The 18,675-nt window shown below is 40.4% G+C and overlaps 1 protein-coding gene across 2 annotated transcripts in view; it reads left to right on the top strand.

Moving 5' to 3' along the window:
* Positions 1–18,675, top strand: part of Mtfr1 (mitochondrial fission regulator 1) — a 36,986-nt gene that overhangs the window by 10,625 nt on the left and 7,686 nt on the right. Inside the window, exons 2-5 of one of the 2 annotated variants that reach the window (XM_052180764.1) lie at positions 4,791–4,890; positions 5,084–5,225; positions 11,735–11,833; positions 16,286–16,401. In XM_052180764.1, the coding sequence (XP_052036724.1) occupies positions 5,160–5,225; positions 11,735–11,833; positions 16,286–16,401 (281 nt within the window). In that variant the 5' untranslated portion in view covers positions 4,791–4,890; positions 5,084–5,159. The remainder of the gene's footprint in view (positions 1–4,790; positions 4,891–5,083; positions 5,226–11,734; positions 11,834–16,285; positions 16,402–18,675) is intronic. The other variant, XM_052180763.1, reaches the window with a different exon arrangement.

The following is an 18,675-nucleotide window of genomic DNA, read 5'->3' as shown; positions in this document are numbered from 1 at the left end:
AAAGTTGAGGAATTTTATAAAAATAAGCCGGGTGATGGTGGTGCACGCTTTTAATCCCAGCACTTGGGAGGCAGAGGCAGGCAGATTTCTGAGTTCGAGGCCAGCCTGGTCTACAGAGTGAGTTCCAGGACAGCCAGAGCTACACAGAGAAACCCTGTCTCAAAAAAAAAAAAAAAAAAAAAAAAAAAAGAAAGAAAGAAAGAAAGAAAGAAAAAGGTAATGTTCAGAGAGTGTTGTTTGTAATAATGTAAATGGACCTTCAAGTTAGTATATAAACTATATATACATAATATTTTATAAGTCTGTGATCTATTGATAACCTTTAAAAGCCCTACAGATTATGTACAGAGTATATACAGCAAAAATAAATAAATAAATAAATAAATAAATAAATAAATAAATAATCTGTTGTGTAACTTGTATTTTAGCTGGGTGTAGTGTAGTTTTGCCCTTGTTTTCTGAGGCAGGGTCTCATGTCGCCCAGGATGACCACAGGCTGACTATCATGCCTTTAATCCCAGCACTTGGAGGTTGAGGCAGGTGGATCTCTGAGTTGGGAGGCCAGCCTGGTCTACACACTAGGTTCCAGGCCAGCCAGGGCTTTGTAGAGAGACAATGAAGCCTGCTCTAGTAGGCCCAAGCTTGGCAGACATGGTGGTAAGTTTTGCCCTTTCTCCCTTCTCTTCTCCTTTGCCAAAAGCTGTTAGACTACCTGGCTAAAGCTAGCCCCCAAGGTCTATTCCTTCTTTTGGCCTCTGACTCATTCCTGAGACAAAACCCCAAGGTCATTATTTGACCAACCTATCCAATCAGGACTTAACTCTCCATAACACAGACTACCTGGTACCCCCTCCCCACTTTTTTCCTTAAATTGCCACTCCTGCTTTTGTCTGATTCAGAGGCAGCCTCCTCCCCTGGGGTTTCCCCTCCTTGGTAATATACTTGGTATCCGAAGTGTCTTGTACCGACCTCTCCTACAGATCCTGTCTCAGACAAACAACCAACAAAACAGAGGCTATATTTTAAAAACTTTACTTGAAGTATAACTTACACTCCAGAAAAGTTCGTAAACATCTTGGTGAGATACCTGAGTTGAGTATCTGTGCCAAGAACCAGCACAGTGTCAGGGAGTCCCGGGGCTCTGTTGGCACCTCCCTCCAGCCATATATCCTCGTCCTTCCAGTTTTGCCCTTTTCCCGGAGGCAGGGTCTCAGGTAGCCCAGGCTGACCTCAGATTCTGGATGCTACAAAGGGGGACCTTGACCTGATCTTCTGCCCTCCTCTGGATTTAAGGATGACAGGCATGTGCCTTGTGCTTGTCTTACCTGTTTGTCTTTCTGAGAATGAATGACAGTGTATATGTGAAAGTTAGAATCTTTCAAGTATTGAGCACCATCATGGACACTGCAGAATTACTTGTAGGGAAGGGCTTAGAGTAAAGACTTAGTGTCCCAAGTGACCAAGAGTGTGGGGCAGCTGGTGAGGTAGCAGAAGAGAATCCCAAGTTCAGAGCCAGAGTTGGAGAGAGCTCAGCTGGTAGGTTCTGCGAGTTCAGTTTCCTGCACCCATGCTAGGAGGCTGAAAACCAACTCTGTACAAGCATAGCTCCAGGGAATGGGTCTATCTCCTGGCTCCTACAGCTCCCACATGCATCCGGCACACTTTCAGACAAAGCATAACAATCAAAATGAAAGATGAAAGCCACATAATCTGTTTGAGGGCTTTTTTTTTTAAAGATTTTATTTTATATATATGACGAATACCCTGCAGCTGTCTTTAGACACACCAGAAGAGGGCATCAAATCCCATTACAGATGGTTGTGAGCCACCATGTGGTTGCTGGGAATTGAACTCTGCAGGCCTTGCTCTTAACTGCTGAGCCATCTCTCTAGCCCAAGGGCTTTGTTTTGTTTTAGGGAGAAATTGACAGGAAGCAACATTGACAGGTTTAAAGTAATAGTGAGCTGAACTGGTTTAGAAAAGGCTGTAGAAACAGCAGGATTCCAGTGGCTAGCCAATTTTCCATTAAACAATGAGTGTAAGCCGTGTGGTGGTAGTGGTACGCCTGTAATCCCAGCACTCTGGGAGGGAGAGGCAGGTGGATTTCTGAGTTTGAGGCCAGCCTGGTCTACAGAGTGAGTCCCAGGACAGCCAGGGCTACACAGAGAAACCCTGTCTCGAAAAAAACCAAATCCAAAAAACCAAAAAACAAACAAATAAACAAACAAAAAATGAGCGTGGCCTAGGAAAACTCCATGGTGAGCGAGTGTTGATACGTGGAGTTGGGATGTTCCCTAGAGCACAGTGGAGGTCAGTAAGTCCTTACACTTCCCATTTTGATTCGGCATGACATTTTCAGTCTCTATAGTTGAATGAATCAGTATTTCATAAAATTCTTTATATACCTGTATATCCTGTTGGTCTATGCAGGGAGTTAAAGCTAGCTTGGATTACGATAGACCCTGTCTGAGAACTAAATGCAAGCAATGGAAGCAGCAGCAGCCAACAAGAAACCCCAGGGCTGGGGAGGTAGGTCAGTTGGTAAACACGAGGACCAGAATGTAATCCCCAGAACCCAAGTGAAAAACTGAGTGTGGATAATGAATGCTTGTTATCCAAGCCTTGGCAGGAGGGACAGGCAGATCCCTGGGGCTTGCTAGTCAGCCAAGAATACCCTGTTCAGGCAAGTTCCTGGCCAAGGGCTGACCTTGTATTGAAGGAAAAGTGTGTATTGTGTAGGAGAGGCAGCATCTAGGGGATGGCTTCTGAAACTGCTCAGTGATAGCCTGTAAGTTGGTAGTCAGATATACGTAAATACGGTTTTCTATTTGTGATAATTAATGCTTGGAAGCAATCGAGATGTCTTTCTCAGATGAATAAATAATAAACCATGGCATTTTTAGAGAATGGAATATTCAGCACAAAAGAAATTAGCTTTTAAACATGAAAAGATGCGGGTGGACAGAGCTTAAATGTCATACTGGGCGAAAGAAACCAGGCAGAGAGCTGCGTGTTGAGGATTCCTGAGACTGAGGTCTGTAGGAAAAGGGTTAAATTCACTGCGGTGGGGGAGTGGGGAATAGGGGGCGTGGGAGGGCCTGGGGAGGAAGAGGGTGAGGGGTAAGGAAATAGATCTCTGAGTTCAAGGCCAGCCTGGCATACAGAGAGAGTTCCAGGACAGCTAGGGCTACACAGAGAAACCCTGTCTTGAAAAACAGGGGAAAAAAAAAGCTCTGTGCCTGTTTGTACTGAGACAGTGTCTTGCTGTGTAGTTTAGGCTGGCTGGAAGCTCTTAGTTCTTCCTGTGCCTCAGAAGTGCCTCAGCCTCCTCAGTGGTACCACACTCAGGAATGGTTGGTTTTTTCTATATTCTTTGTTTACATTCCAAATAACTTCCCCTTTCCTGGTTCCCCTCTCCCCATAAGTTCCATAAGCCCTCTTCCTCCTCCCATTCCCCAATCACCCCCTCGCATTTCTCGGTCCTGGTACTCCCCTACAATGCTGCATCAAGCCTTTCCAGGACCAGGGCCCTCTCCTTCCTTCCTTCTTGGGAATCATTTGATATGTTAATTGTGTCTTGAGTATTACGAGCTTCTGGGCTAATTAATATCCACTTATCAGTGACTGCATTCCATGTGTATTCTTTTGTGATTGGGTTACCTCACTTAGGATGATATTTTCCAGTTCCAACAATTTACCTAAAAATGTCATGAATTCATTGTTTTTAATTGCTGAGTAGTACTCAATTGTGTAAATATACCACATTTTCTGTATCCATTCCTCCATTGAGGGACATCTGGGTTCTTTCCAGCTTCTGGCTATTAAAAATCGGGCTGCTATGAACATAGTGGAGCATGTATCCTTATTGCATGCCGGGGAATCCTCTGGGTATATGCCCAGGAGTGTTATAACAGGGTCCTCTGGAAGTGTCATGCCCAGTTTTCTGAGGAACCACCAGACTGATTTCCAGAGTGGTTGTACCAACTTGCATTCCTACCAGCAGTGGAGGAGTGTTCCTCTTTCTCCACATCCTCGCCAACACCTGCTGTCTCCTGAGTTTTTAATCTTAGCCATTCTGACTGGTGTGAGGTGAAATCTCAGAGTTGTTTTGATTTGCATTTCTCTAATCACTAATGATGCTGAACATTTCTTAAGGTGCTTCTCAGCTATTCGAAGTTCTTCAGGTGAAAATTCTTTGTTTCTGATCTGTACCCCATTTTTAAAGGGTTATTTGGTTCTCTGGCGTCTAACTTCTTGAGTTCTTTGTATATATTGGATATTAGCCCTCTGTCGGATGTAGGGTTGGTGAAGATCTTTTCCCAATTTCTTGGCTGCCTTTTTGTCCTTTTGACAGTGTTCTTTGCCTTATAGAAACTTTGTGATTATATGAGGTCCCATTTGTCAATTAGTTTAGGGTGGCTTTGAATAACTTGTCTTGCCTTTTTCTCCAAATTCTGGGATTACGTGTGAGGTTCACCACATCTGACTCATTCATTCATATATATATATATCACTCATTTCTGTTTGACAGTTTTGAGTCTTTGCTTTTTAGATTCCAATTGACTCAAAGAAGATTTATTCATATAACCTGCATAGAACAAGGTGATTCTACAATGTATCCGATCTAAGGTCTAGTCATGGGCATTTTTATAAAGTAATGAAGACATGTTTGTTCTGGTTGGTGTTGGACATGCTGCATGATTTCACGTTACAACATGCTTGTGTCATGCCTATGTTGTTTTTATTTTATTTTATTTTATTTTATTTTATTTTATTTTATTTTATTTTAGACAGAGTCTCTTTGTAGCCCTGGCTATTCTGGAACTATGTGGACAAGACTGACCTCAAACTCATTTGCCTGCCTATGACTTCTGAGTGCTGGGATTATAGGTGTGTGCTACCATAAAAACAAGCTGAGAATGTGTAAATTTTGTTTTCTTTAATTTGCACTCCAAGTTTTGAGGTATTTTAAATTTACTTGTGAGACATATAAGCATAGACATTCTAAATAAAAATGATCTTATCTTAGTACCCTGTTGTAAATTGTTTGTACTACACTCAGTATTTGCGTTGAAATTTTCAGTGCGCCCTATGGACCATGTGCTGCTATGGATGCCTGAAGTACTTGACCTGCAGGTTGGGAAGACTCAGCCATCTCCATGCTGGGCTGGATTAAGTGCCTAATGAGGATGTGGTTGCAGCGAGTTGGGGTCAGCATGCAGTCGGTGAGTGCTCACAGCCCATCCTAAAATCCAGGAGTTTAGCTGTGCTGAGGCTTATCTGAGAAAATGATAGAACTTTAAACAACATTGAAGTTTATTGTTTGTATACTGTGATTTGGGAGGTAGTGACTTCTTAGATTATGTTTAAAATTTCAAACTAGTTACATGATCTGAAGAACAGTGTATTCATTAGTGAAGAAAAGCTTCAATAGAGAGAAAAATCACTGTTCACAATTTGTAATTTTGAATGCTTTTTAATTAATATTAAATATTATAAATTAATGTTAAAGCATATTTTCTAAAATGTAACAATAGTTTGAAAATTTAGCCTATTATATAGTTCTATGCTATAGATTTTTATTTATTTTTTTATATATTGGTTTTTTGAGACAGTATTTGTGTAATCCTGAATGTCCTAGAACTCACTCTGTCCTCGAATTCAGAGATCCACCTTCCTCTGCCTCTCGAGTACTGGTCTCCACTACTTGGTGATTTTATTTATTTTGGAGATTATGATTTTATTAATTTAAAAAAATATTCAAGATCCCAGTATGTCCCAGGCTGTCTTGTAAGTTAATGTATAGGCCAGGCTGGATTCAAATTCAGAGATTTTCTTTTTGTTGTTGTTGGTTTTTTTTGTTGTTGTTGTTTTGTTTTGTTTTTGCATTTCTTTTTTTAACAATTTTTTTATTTATTGAAAAGGAAAGTAAAGGGAAATAAAAATACTTTATGATAAAATTAAAGATTTACATGGAAACTATTTCAGATAAACATGTTAAAATTGACAATTTTCATGGAGAATTAAGGAGTAAAGTGGTAGACATGTAAAACATTGCTAAATTAATTGAAGTATGGGATAGAAACATTTTATGATATAGAATTGAAGATTTACATGGAAAATATTTCTGATAAAATTGTAGAAAAATGTAGAAAAACATGTTAGAATTGATTATCATGGAAAATTTTATATAGATATAATAATGGTAGGAAATTCAGAGATTTTCATTCCTAAACTAGGACCAAGAATACTTGCCAGTATAGTTAACCATGGATTAGATGGCAGTGTCTGTCTGGATAGGGGCATCGAGAGAATAAAAGAGGGACAGACACACATACAATGAAACCGGGATCAGGTGGTTAACATGCATTATGTGTTTTCTCAAGGACTTGAGAAAATCCTAAAAGTGAACTTGATAATATGCTTAAAGTGTCCTAGAAGCCTAGACTGGCCTCTTTTGCCGGTTTTATCTGCTTCCCCATTTTTAAAAAGCGGACAACTTTTTAAGACATTCATTGTGCATGTGCATGTGTTCAAGCATCAGAGAGACTTGGAGGACTTGGCTCTTCCTCTACGTGGTTCCAAGGATGGAACTCAGGGCATCAGGCTGGGCACCAAGGATTTTCCCTGCTGAGCCATCTTTCTGGCTGTAGTCTGGTGTGTGTGTGTGTGTGTGTGTGTGTGTATTCATTTGCTATATTGGACTTTGGACCTAGGGCCTGGTACATGCTAGGCATGGCTCAACCTCTGACCTACATCTCCAAGACCTAGCTCCCTTTTTAAAAACATGGTGTGCATGTGCATGATGTGTGCATGTGCATGATGTGTGCATGTGGATAAATACTGTGGCACATGTTAGATGTTAAAGGGTAACTTAGTGGATCTGTTCTCTTTCTGCATTTTTGTGGGTTTCAGGGATCAAAATCAAGTTGCCAGTCTTGGGACTTTAACTGCCTTTAACTGTTATATCATTGCACCAGCATCTCTCCATCCCTTTAAAACAAGCAAGCAAAAAACGATGTTATAAAATACTTTCCTACAAAGTTGCTCAGTCTGGTTTTGAATATGTAACTGTATTCCATCAGTTTTCTGAGCAATGGGAATTACATGCCATTTACGTCTGTGTTTTACAGTAGACATTAGCAATGCTGTAACCACCGTCCCTGATTAGTAAGTCCATGCTCAGTGCCCAAGGCTTTTACATTCGGACCACTCCTCCTTACAGAGGAGACACTGAGCTTCCCAGCTTGGCTGCCTTGTCCAGTTACCCGAGGCAGAGCCAGGTCTGAGCTCACAGCCCTGCTCTTTCTAGTGTATTTTGGTACTTCTAAAAGAAAGGGAAGAGACCCTTGTGAACACCTTAACTCATTTAATACTCACACTCATGAAATAGTATCTATGGGGAAGACGAGAAAGTAGAAGTGTAGGGGTGATTTGCTTAGAGACAGTAGATTGGCAGGTCCTGCTTTTAAAGCCAGGGCTTCATGCTGCTCTAGGCTCTGCTCTGTCTGTTCACTGCCTTCCACCTCGCTTCCTTTTTTTCTTTAAACAGTGCCTTACTCTATAGTTCTTGATGTCCTGGAACTATGTAGACCAGAGATCTACCTCTTGACTGGGATTAAAGGTGTGTGTCATAATGCCTGCTTCACCTTTTTTTTTTTTTTTGGTAATATTTTATTTTGTCTGTGGATGTTTTGCATGCATGTATGTGTTTGCATATGCATCACTTTGTGCTTGGTGCCAAGGCACCAAGAAGAGAGGGTACCAGATCCTCTGGAACTGGAGTTAAGAGACCATTGTTTGTGAGCCTCTATGTGAGGGATGGGAATTAAACCCAGGTGCCCTGGAAGAATAGCTAGCACTTTTACCTGCTGAACCGTCTTTCTAGTCCCTCAGCAAGTACATTTAAATTAGAGGACAACCCGAATTGGAGAAAGGAAACAGACAGACAGATCCCAGTCAGTTCTCTTCGTCCACAGTGTGGGTTCTGGTGTTGAGCTCAGGCTCAGCCACACTGCCAACATTTGTTTATACTTAAAACATCTTTATGATGTTTGGATTCTTTTCTACATGGATCTCTAATCCTATATTGATGTCCTTAAGGAAAAATTTCAAAATTTATGGTTATATTTAGACTTTTTCGAAACAGTCTTATATGTAGCCTCTGTTTCAGTCTCCAGAGTGATAGTATGAGAGTGTGAACCACCAGTCTCTTGAATATGACTGGAACTGGTGCCAGCAACTTATATTTGAAAAGTTACAGGCACTATGTGAATTGTATTCATACACCTCAATTATTCCTTTGTTACCAGTTTGTGCTTTGGAGGAAGAGTATAAACGAGAGAAATTGCTCTTTGGTTAGGGATTCTATATTGTGTGTGGTGTGTGTATCTGGGTGGTCACATATTAGCATGTTTTTTAAGTTTTCTTGGCTCCTTTGGAATTAGTAATTTGTATTTGTTTAATCTCCTTAAAAACTGTGATTAATGGTTTGTATTCTCCAATCTCCCCCAATGTTACATTCACATGTTAATTTACAAATAATTTCAGGGATGTGAGACTGAAACTATTTCATATAGATTTACGAAAATATTAGAATGAAGCTTATTATTTGACTAATTTTCTTTTCAAATAATAATATCGTTTCTAATGGGTTCCTATACTGAGCAGGGTCAGATGATAGCTTCAAACAGCAACACTTTTTTTTTTTTTTTTTTTTTGGTTTTTTTTGGATTTGGTTTTTTTGAGACAGGGTTTCTCTATGTAACCCTGGCTGTCCTGGAACTCACTTTGTAGACCAGGCTGGCCTCGAACTCAGAAATCCTCCTGCCTCTGCCTCCCAGAGTGCTGGGATTACAGGCGTGCGCCACCACCGCCCAGCTAACAGCAACACTTCTACAGTAACATTTCATGACACGAAAGAGAACAAATTGCTTTTCTCTCGTCTTTGTTTGCTGTCATCACTTTTAAACCCTGTTGCTAAATGTTGTGGACTGTCATTCCTAGACACAGGCATGCACAAATACACAGACATTGTTGATTATAAGCAGTTTTTGTAGATAAAGCAATGTATAGTTTCTCTCAGAAGTGAATTTGTCTTACTAATTAGATCAAATGTTCTAGCAATGACAGTTTTCTCTCTGCCTTCTCGTTCTTCTGAGAAAAACTTGATGGCAGTTTCTCTTTAGATAGTCTGCCCTTCTCCAAACTAGTATGCTGAGAAGCAGAGTCCAGCCTCAAGGTAGGGTGGGAGGCACACACAGGCCACGCAGCCTCAGGGCAGACTGTGACTTCAGTATCATCTGTTAGGGTCTCTGTTCACTGTTTCTTCTGAGCTATTTACAATTTCTCCCCACTGTGAGGGCTGTATTTAAAATGGGGGTGGGGAGCGAAGAAAGAAAGAATCAAGTATCAGGACTAGTCATTATTATTATTTTCTTACTAAGTACTGGGCAGTTAGTTCACAAGGATCAGAAGAGCAACATTATGTTAGTTTACTGTGTATGCTTAAAAATGTAATGACACAAAGCAGTCTGTTCTAACTTTGTAGGCAAGGCCTCAACAGTTTACTTATTCCTTATAATTATAAGCTGAAGCACTGCCCACTTCCTTTCCTGAAAGCACCTAGCATTCTTTCCTGCTGATGTTAAACAGATGGAGAGACTAGTGAGGGTTGCTGGAAGCTGGCAGAAGCATTGGCCCTAACCTGAGCGGGTCTTTTCCAAGGTTTTCTTTATGATCTTTCTTTCTCCTTGGGCAGCAATTTGTTTCCTAGAGAGGTGGAGGTTCACTTCAGACTAGGTAATTGTTACATTGTGATGCACGGATATATAGCATTCCGCTTTTCCTACATCACAGTAGAGATTTGGCTTGTGACTAAATGGGAGATTGGAAAAGAAATGACTGAGTGCTGTAGTTACCATTGCCCTATGGGTTTTATTTTAAAAGATCAAGACCTATTAAAATGTATAAGGTAAAAAGCTTAAGGCTTGTGTTCTATAATGACTTTATGTATTCTTTCTTGGCTGATGATTCTCTTTTGTTGCTCTGAACTGTGACAGCCATTGGAAGTTCTTCCTGATCATCATGTGGTGAAGACTGCTGATGGTTCTCTATATCACTGTTGGTGCTATTGATACTTTCTGTAGTCTAGGGTAACTTTGTCTTATAAACTCTTTGCATAACTTCATTTACATTTTAATATTTAATCTGTCTGCTGATCCAAATTTCCAAATTGTGCTGTCAGTTTTATTTTCTTACAAAGATTTCTTTTTCTTTGTAAGAAGGAAAATAACAAAGGGTTTTGTTGGCTGTCATAGAATTTTCTGGAATTCTTCTAAAGTCAGTAAAACCAGGACCATAGAAGATAGAAAAACTTTTAAAAGGTTGAGGCAGATGCCTGAGGTGGGATGGATACCATATATACCTCAACAAACTTCATTCTGACTCATATGTAACAGTATTCTAAATTGGATTTAGTTATTAAAATTTGAGAATTTAAAGCTATTTCTATGACTGTTTCATATATTGTATATGCTTTGAGAATGGTATATGGTCTAGTTTTGGTAAGTGCTATATCCACCACAAGAAATGGGAACTAACTGTTGGTCATAATGTTTCTATTAGGTAAATTAGTATTCATAGTTATATTAATATAGTAGCATAATTTCATTCTTTAAATTAGAAATTTGGCTAATCTTCAGCAGGGTTATGTCCATTTTTATTTGATTGGTGTTTAGTTTTAAGAGATAATTAAATATGAAAATTTGAATTATGAGTTTTTCTTTCAAAACTGTTTTTTTTTCTTTCAAAACTACTCTTTACCTCTCTGTAGGCTTTCAGATGTAGCACTCAACATGGGTAGATTTTCTGTGTTATTAGGGTTATATTCCAGCTGAAATCTCCAGTAACTTAGCTAATGTTTATGGCCAGGGTTATGTCGTGAACTTTTAGGAATCATCTAGTGCACTGATGATTATCTTACTGGGGGGATTCTCAGTGTGGAAACTACTACTGCACATAGCATTTTATATGATTTAAAGACAAGGCTCTTCAAGTGAGACAAGTGGGACTGAATTTATCCCACAAATGCCGAGGCAGTCACTCTTTGTGTAGTAAAAAATAATATTCACAACACAAAACCATTCCTCAAGCTTCATACAGATTTTGGATTTAATTTGAAAAATTACCAGAGCCAGAGTGGCTCATATTTCCAAATTCTTATGTTTTTAAAATTCTAAAACTAAAAATATGGTAGAATAGGTACAGAGCATTTCTTGTGTAGAATTGGAAGAAAATAGTTTGTACTCCCCAAAACAGTATTATTTTAAGATTGCTAGAGGATATTGGTGCTGCTGAGATGGCTTGCTGCACAAGGGGGACAACCTGAGTGTGATCCCCAGAACTCAGGGAAGGTGACAAGAGAGGATAGACTCCACAAAGGTGTTTTCTGACCTTATATGTAAGCCTTATATGTACACACACACACACACACACACAAAATTAAAATATGCTAGATACTAGTCTATATTTTTACATACTATATAAAGGTTTTATTTTGCTGTAATACCAACTATCTGTCCATCCTTTCATTTTTGAGTTGAGAGCTTATTTCCTAGAACATTCAGAACATTCTGAAACTGTGATTACTGTGTTAGCATTCCCTCAGTAGGCTATGTATTATACTAATGATTTGAGAAATTCATAATCATTTGGTTTTTCCCTGTTTCCTTAGGTACTATGGTCTGGAAAACCATATGGTTCATCTCGAAGTATCGTAAGGAAAATTGGTACCAACTTATCTCTGATTCAGTGTCCAAGAGTTCAGTTTCAGGTACTGGGTTTTGTGCTTTTCATATTTTCATGGTAATATATGTCTGAGAAATGTGAACAGGCATGGTGTTTTTAGAAATACTGGATTGTAGCTTTCTCCTATTAATAACACTGACACAGAGAGGATTAACAGTCAAGGTCTTTCTAATTTTAGTTGCTCTGAAGTGATTATTCTAGATCCTCAACATTTATCCTCCCTGAACATGCGCAGGGAAAACTTGGGAAGCCTGTGATAAGACAGTTATTAATTCCAGGTGACCTTGAGCCAGTTTAGCTTTTGGGTTGTTATTTAACATGCCTTCTTTAGCTATTCTGATCCTAAAGAAGTCCTTTTTTTGTTATTGTTTTTGTTTTGTGGTGGTTAGTATTGATCTGAAGGCCTTAGGTGTACTAGGCAAATATTCTAACATTTAGCTGTACCTTTTGCACTTAAAAAAAAAAAAAGTTTCTTGGGGAGAGCAAGATGCGAAGCACGAGGAGTGTGATCCCTGGGACCCACATGAGGAAGGGAAAAAAGGGACTCTTAAGTTGTCCTCCGTTTTACACACACACACACACACACACACACACACACACACAGTAAATAAGTAATAAGTAATTAAATAATTGTAAAAAAAAGTAAGAGTCCTTTCCTGGCAGGAATCCTGTCATTTCATCACTGTGAAGGGCTAGGTAAAGAACTTTGAAAGTTTTGTTTTTATTTCTAAGTTGTATGAAATGAAAACAGGAAGAGCTGGAATACACACACAGTATCCTAGCACCTTAGAGGCTGAGGCAGGATCAGGAGTTTCAGGCTAGCTCTGGCTACATAGCGAATGATACATTGTTTCCATAACAAAAAACCGGAAATAAACACCCTGCAATGCAAGTTTGCATTTTTATGTCTTAAATTTAAGGGCATATACATGTAGGTGATGACAAATACTACCATAATTTATGATAACCTGTATGGGAGTTGATGGCAGGGTGGTTGGTTGGTACTGTGAATTCTACCTTCTGCAACCCACAGGCTTCTGGGTAACTCAATCTTGACAATTCTTTGTGGTAATTTTGTTCCATACTGCTTTCTTGAATTTTCAAGTTGTTGTTTGGAATTGGAATACTTATGTAACTATGCAAGTTATGAGTTTATGTTTCTACTACCAGGGAATCCACACATCTGGAAACAGAATGCCCACTTAAAGAAAATAGCCCCTTTTTCCTTAACAAATAAACTTGAAGTTTATGCTTTTTGCTAGGTGCTGGTATTTTCCTAGAGAGATATTAAACAAGCACATATGTTAATGAGCACAGAGTTAGGGTTAAGGTTATGAAATGTCTGGGGGTGGGGAAACATACATGGAACATCTACAGATTTTTCAGTTAGGTATTAGAAGTAATCTAGAGATGACTGGGTGAAGTAGATGGGTGGGTGTGGACGTGTCATATGTCAATGTATGAGCCATTTTAGAGCAATGACCCAAGCTTGATGTGTTTGTTTGGTATGTATATGGATACTAAGCCTTTTGAAGTCCATTTTCTCGGGTAGTTTATCAGAATACTATCAATTAGTCAAGAGTATTGGGGTAAGGGTCTAACATATTACTGAGTTTTGGATTAACTGTTTTTTAATTTCTTAAAGACTTTAAAACTGTAGTGCCTACTCTCCATGTTCTGTGTTTTCACTATAATCTTTTCTGCTAACAGTAGCTTTAACAGGACAGGACCTTCCTACAAATCAACAGTAAGTCCTTTGTTTTCAGACATCTTGTCTCAGCCGTGCATGCTCATGGTCATTCATGAATGCCCATGGCGGCGGTGTCTGAGTCGTGCTTGAAGGAGGCGGCCTCGCCTCCCTTGCAGGCTGGCCAGCATGCGCTTCACCTTGACTTGGACTTGCTGGAGTTGTGCCGGAGTCTGCCTTGGCCATTCCCTGCTGACATCACTCAGGGAAGGTTCTTTTCAAGTAGTACGTGACTCGGCCCTTTAAAAAGTTCCTTTGGGGTCCATTTTCTTTTGTCTCTTAATTGAATTAGGCTTAAGTGGGGGGAACAGCTTGTGTGGGGGAGACAGATCTTGACAGCTGTGTCGCCATTTCATCTCATTGGTCTTGTGTCACGTGTTCGTATACATGGTATAGTTTTGCAGCATAATTAATATTTAATTAGAGAAAACTGTAAAATAACACCTAGGAGGTATTGTATTTTGGGTTTTCTGCTTCTACATTTTTGTTCTGCTCTGCATTTTGAGACAGGGTTTCTCTGTGTAACAGTTCTGGCTGTCTTGAACTCACTCTACCGACCAGGCTTCTCTTGAGCTCAGAGATCCGCCTGCCTCTGTCTCATGTGCTGGGATTAAAGCAGTGTACTACCACCATCACCTAGCAGAAGATTTATATATTTTTATTGTATGTGTATGGGTGTTGTGCCTGCACCTGTGTACCACAGAGGCTAGGACAGGCATCCAGTGAATGCCCTGGAACCAGAGCTACGGGTGGTTCTGAACCTCCATGTGAATGCTGGGTATTGAACCCATGCCTCAGGAAGAACATCCGGTGCTCTTTACCACTGAGCACCAACCACTTTTACACACCGTGCATGTTTCCTGGAAACCGTGGAGGCCGGAGGACAACTTTGAGGAGTCGTTTTCACAATATGAGGGAGTCCCAGGGTTTAAACACAGGTGTAAAATTCAAAACAGGTTTGATCCATAATTATTGTCATTTATAAAACCTGGAAAATTAGGTTTGAATCCTTAAATGTGGGCAACATTTATCAGATGAAGTCAATTTGTGAAATTAAGACATCATACTCTCCCATAAAAATTACAGAATTTTTAGCATTCCTCTAAAATAAAGCACTGCTAAAGACAAACTCCCAGAGTGTGGTGTGTGGAGCCCTGAGTTTACAGGAAGATGGTCTGAACACTGGGCGAGTTCCCCGGGTAACATGTCTGTTGAGTGTGCTAGTCAGGAAATCTCTCTGACCATTTTTGCTTATTTTTCTTCAATTCAGAAGTGAGTTGTAAAAAGTGGTATTTACTCCTTTGTTTCCTCACTTCCTTTTCCTGAGCTGGGGACTGAACATAGGTATTTTGCATGCTTGGCAAGTACTCTACACCTGAGCTAGCTCTGCACCCTCCAAACTTCACTGTAGGAAGGTCATTTGGAAATTCTATATGCAGATTGTTAGTCATTGGCCTTCCGACTCTCACGCATGTGAAATGTAGCCTAAATTAATACAGTTAAATTGTTTTCTCCCTCAGGTACATTTTAGTACTCTTTGGTATTTTTTTGAGATAGTTTTCCTTCATATGTTTAAGTTTAGCTAGAGAATTTTGCTCTTCCACTTTTTGTTTTTTTAATAGTGTTAAAATTTTAATACTTTGCTATTTAAGATTCAAGTAAAAGTTGAGATTTAAAGCATTTAAGAAGTTCTTTCAACCCTATCATACTGAAACAACATATGCATACAGTATAACACAAGTTGCTTTCTTTTTCTTAACTGCTGTGGCCAAATACCTAAACAAGTTAACTTAAGGAAGAAAAGGCAGATTTTTTGTGCACAGAGCAGCCAGTCGAGCCTGTTGGGGAAGGCATGGTGGTGGGAGGTCAGGTGACTGGCTCATCGTCTGCAATCAGAAAGCAGAGAAAAACTTACTGGCACTCAGTCAGCTTACTTCTTATCACGTTTAAGTTCTGTCTTCCCTCCTCAGACCAAGAAGCATGTCTTCTCTTTTTTGTTTTTTTGTTTTGTTTTGTTTTGTTTTTTGAGACAGGACCACACTGTATTCCTAGATGGCTTGAAATTGACTCTACACCAGGTTGGCCTTTAATTCGCTGGGGTCCGCCTGCTTCTGTCTCCTCACTGTGCTCGGTGATCTTAAATACAGTCAGGTTGATAAGAGCATGCACCAGCACTGTCTCTGGAGCTTCAGAGTCATTTCCTCAAGAGTTAGCAATCACCATCACTAGTGTCTGATCTTCCTTTACCACAGTGGAACTTGACAGCATTGACCATCAGCATCACTAAGGGCTTCTAGTCCTTTACCACAGTGAGTGGTGACTTTGTTGACTTTGTGTCCTCCACATTTATTTCAGGAAAAAGTGGCATCCTTTTGTTTGTTTTAGGTGTCATAGAGCACAGTGCCTTAAGCATGCTAGCCAAGTATCATGTCACTAAGCTACATTCCTAGCCCCAAATTAGTGGCTTTTAATACTTAGAATCCGTTTTTTTTTTTTTTTTTTTTTTTGTTACGCGTTTAGATGAATAAAAGAATCATGTTGTAGAAATTGGTTAATGTTCAGTTAAAATCCTGAGGTGTGAACCTGGGCTCTAGCACATGGAGGCCCGCCAGAGAGCTACTGGACCACCCGTGAGGCATCCATAGTTAGCACCAGCCTGACGGTAGCTTTGGTTTTTAATTTTATGTTAAGTTTTACAGATAAAGGACTTTCTTTCTTTGTAACTTCCAGCTTACCAGCCATGCAAAAGAATGGAGTCCCATACACTCAGGAGAGGATGTGGTGGCATCTTTTGCTGATGTTGGATGGGTAGCCACTGAAGAAGGAGAGTGCTCAACAAGACTCAGGTTAGTGTGGAAGGCTATGGGGATACACTGAGATGCAGTGTTTTCAGGGATGCATTAGAATACTTTTAAGAGTCTGACTTGATGATAGCTTGCCCTGCTCTCTCTCTGATCAGTCTTCTTTTGGGCTTTTCAGAATCAGCTACCATTTGTAAAGTTCCCAGGAATGTTCAGCCTAAGTCCTTTTGAACCACAGAATTCCCAGCCATTCAGGTTATATTCTAGTATAAGTGGCCAGAAAGAGCTGTCAAAGATAGGTTAGGTAAATAAGTTTCACTGGAGTACAGGAATCCACGAGATCATAGAGAATTTATATACTTAGAGAATGTTTCTTAAAAATTATATCAAGATGAGTTGGGGTCACATGAAGGAACAGTGAGTGTTAGAGATGTTTCCATTCCTCTGAGAGCTTACAAAGAATCTTTACTACGTAGTCCGTCTAAGGAAGTTCCTCAGCATATGTCTTCACTCTGCGCACCAGCGGTCAGACAGTGTTTAAGTTTAGACACACTTGGTGTACTGGAGGTCCGAGGGGAAGTCAGGGCCTTGAATGATGAGAGAAGTTAGCCTGGCTTCTGGAGAAGTGGCTTCTAGAGCTGAATATTAAAGGCTGCCCAGGACTAAGCAGATGGGAAGGCTGTTTCTCAGAGTGGAGGACTTGTCTAAAAGTCAGCCTGGGACATCTGACACTTTCAAAATAAAGCCTAAACTGGCTTCTCTTTATATCAAGGAAGAATGATGATTATCTTAGTCAAGGTTACTTACTATTGCTGTCATCAAACACCGTGAACCCAAAGCAAGTTGGGAAGGAAAGGGTTTATCCAGTTTGCGTTCACATTGCTGTTCATCACCAAAGGAAGTCAGGACAGGAACTCAAACAGGGTAGGAACCTGGAGGAGGAGCTGATGCAGAGGCCATGGAGGGTGCTACTTACTGGCTTATTCTGTGTGGTTTGCTTTCTTATAGAATCTGGGACCACCAGCCTAGGAATAGTACCACCCACAATAGGCTGGGCCCTCCCTAGTCAATCTCTGTCACTAAGGAAATGCCCTTTAAGCCTGTCTGCTTAGAGCCTGATCTTCTGTGCTATCAATTTTTGAAGGTTGAAAGACTCTGTCAGTAGGGGTCAACTAATTCCATTGGAAAATCCAGAGATTTATAATACAATAATAACAGGGTCACTCGGTGGTGTGGGCCTTTAACCCCAGCATTTGGGAGGCAGAGGCAGGCAGATTTTTTGAGTTCGAGGCCAGCCTGGTCTACAGAGTGAGTTCCAGGACAGCCAGAGCTACACAGAGAAACCCTGTCTGGAAGAAACCAAAGCCAAACCAAACCAAACCAAAATCCAATTCAATAACAGTAACAATCTTACAGTTATGATGTAGCAACACGAACAATTTTATGGTTGAGGGTCACTATAACTTGAGGAACCAAAAGGGTCGCAGCATTTGGAAGGTTTAGAGCCACTGTGCTGGAGGCATTTTATCAATTATGTTCTCTCCTCTCAGATGACTCCTGCTGCATCAAGCTGACATAAAACAAAGCAGCACAGTAGGAAAGTTTCAGCACATTGTTCTTTACGCAGGAGTCCATGCTCTCCCACCGCAGAGTATGTGAGAACCCAGAGAAGCAGGCAGAACATGAAGCCATCTCACTAGCAGACAGAGCTGGGTGGAGAATGGTTTAAAGAAACACCACAGTTAGCTGCTTTCTAGATACATTTTGTTGTTTTTATATTTGTTAAGATTTCAATGGAAAGGAAAAGGATGGTATTCATCTGTAGGCATATAGAAATGTAAGCCTTATTTTGTGTATATAGTGCTGTGTGCTGAGTCCTTTTCATGTTTGTGGACATATATGCACATAAGCAAACATGGAGGCTACAGGTCAGGCTCAGGTATTCTTCTAGAACTGTCCGACTTGTTTTGTGACAAAGTCTCCCTGGGATTGAGGCTTGCAGATCAGGCGAGGCTGCCTGGGAACGAGCCCCAGGGGTCCACCTCTCCCTGCCTCTGTAGTATGGCAGTGATCAGCATACAGCATGCACATCTATACCTAGCCTTTCCACGGTTCCAGGGACCAAACTCAGCTTCACACGGCACGTCAACTGAATTACCTCCCGACCCTCCTGTTCTCTGAGGCAGGGCCTCATGTGGGCCAGTAGTCTGCTCTTGCGCTTCCTGTGTGATGAAGGGTGATGCTGGACTCCTGCCCCTCCAGCCTCCATCAGCAGAGTCCTGGCCTTAGAGGCATTATGTCCTGTGCCCAGTTTGATGC

Source organism: Apodemus sylvaticus, chromosome 4, assembly GCF_947179515.1.
Source record: "Apodemus sylvaticus chromosome 4, mApoSyl1.1, whole genome shotgun sequence".
NCBI classification, from domain to species: Eukaryota; Metazoa; Chordata; class Mammalia; order Rodentia; family Muridae; genus Apodemus; species Apodemus sylvaticus.
The sequence above is the reverse complement of the archived record's forward strand: the minus strand, read 5'-3'. Positions and strand labels throughout refer to the sequence as shown.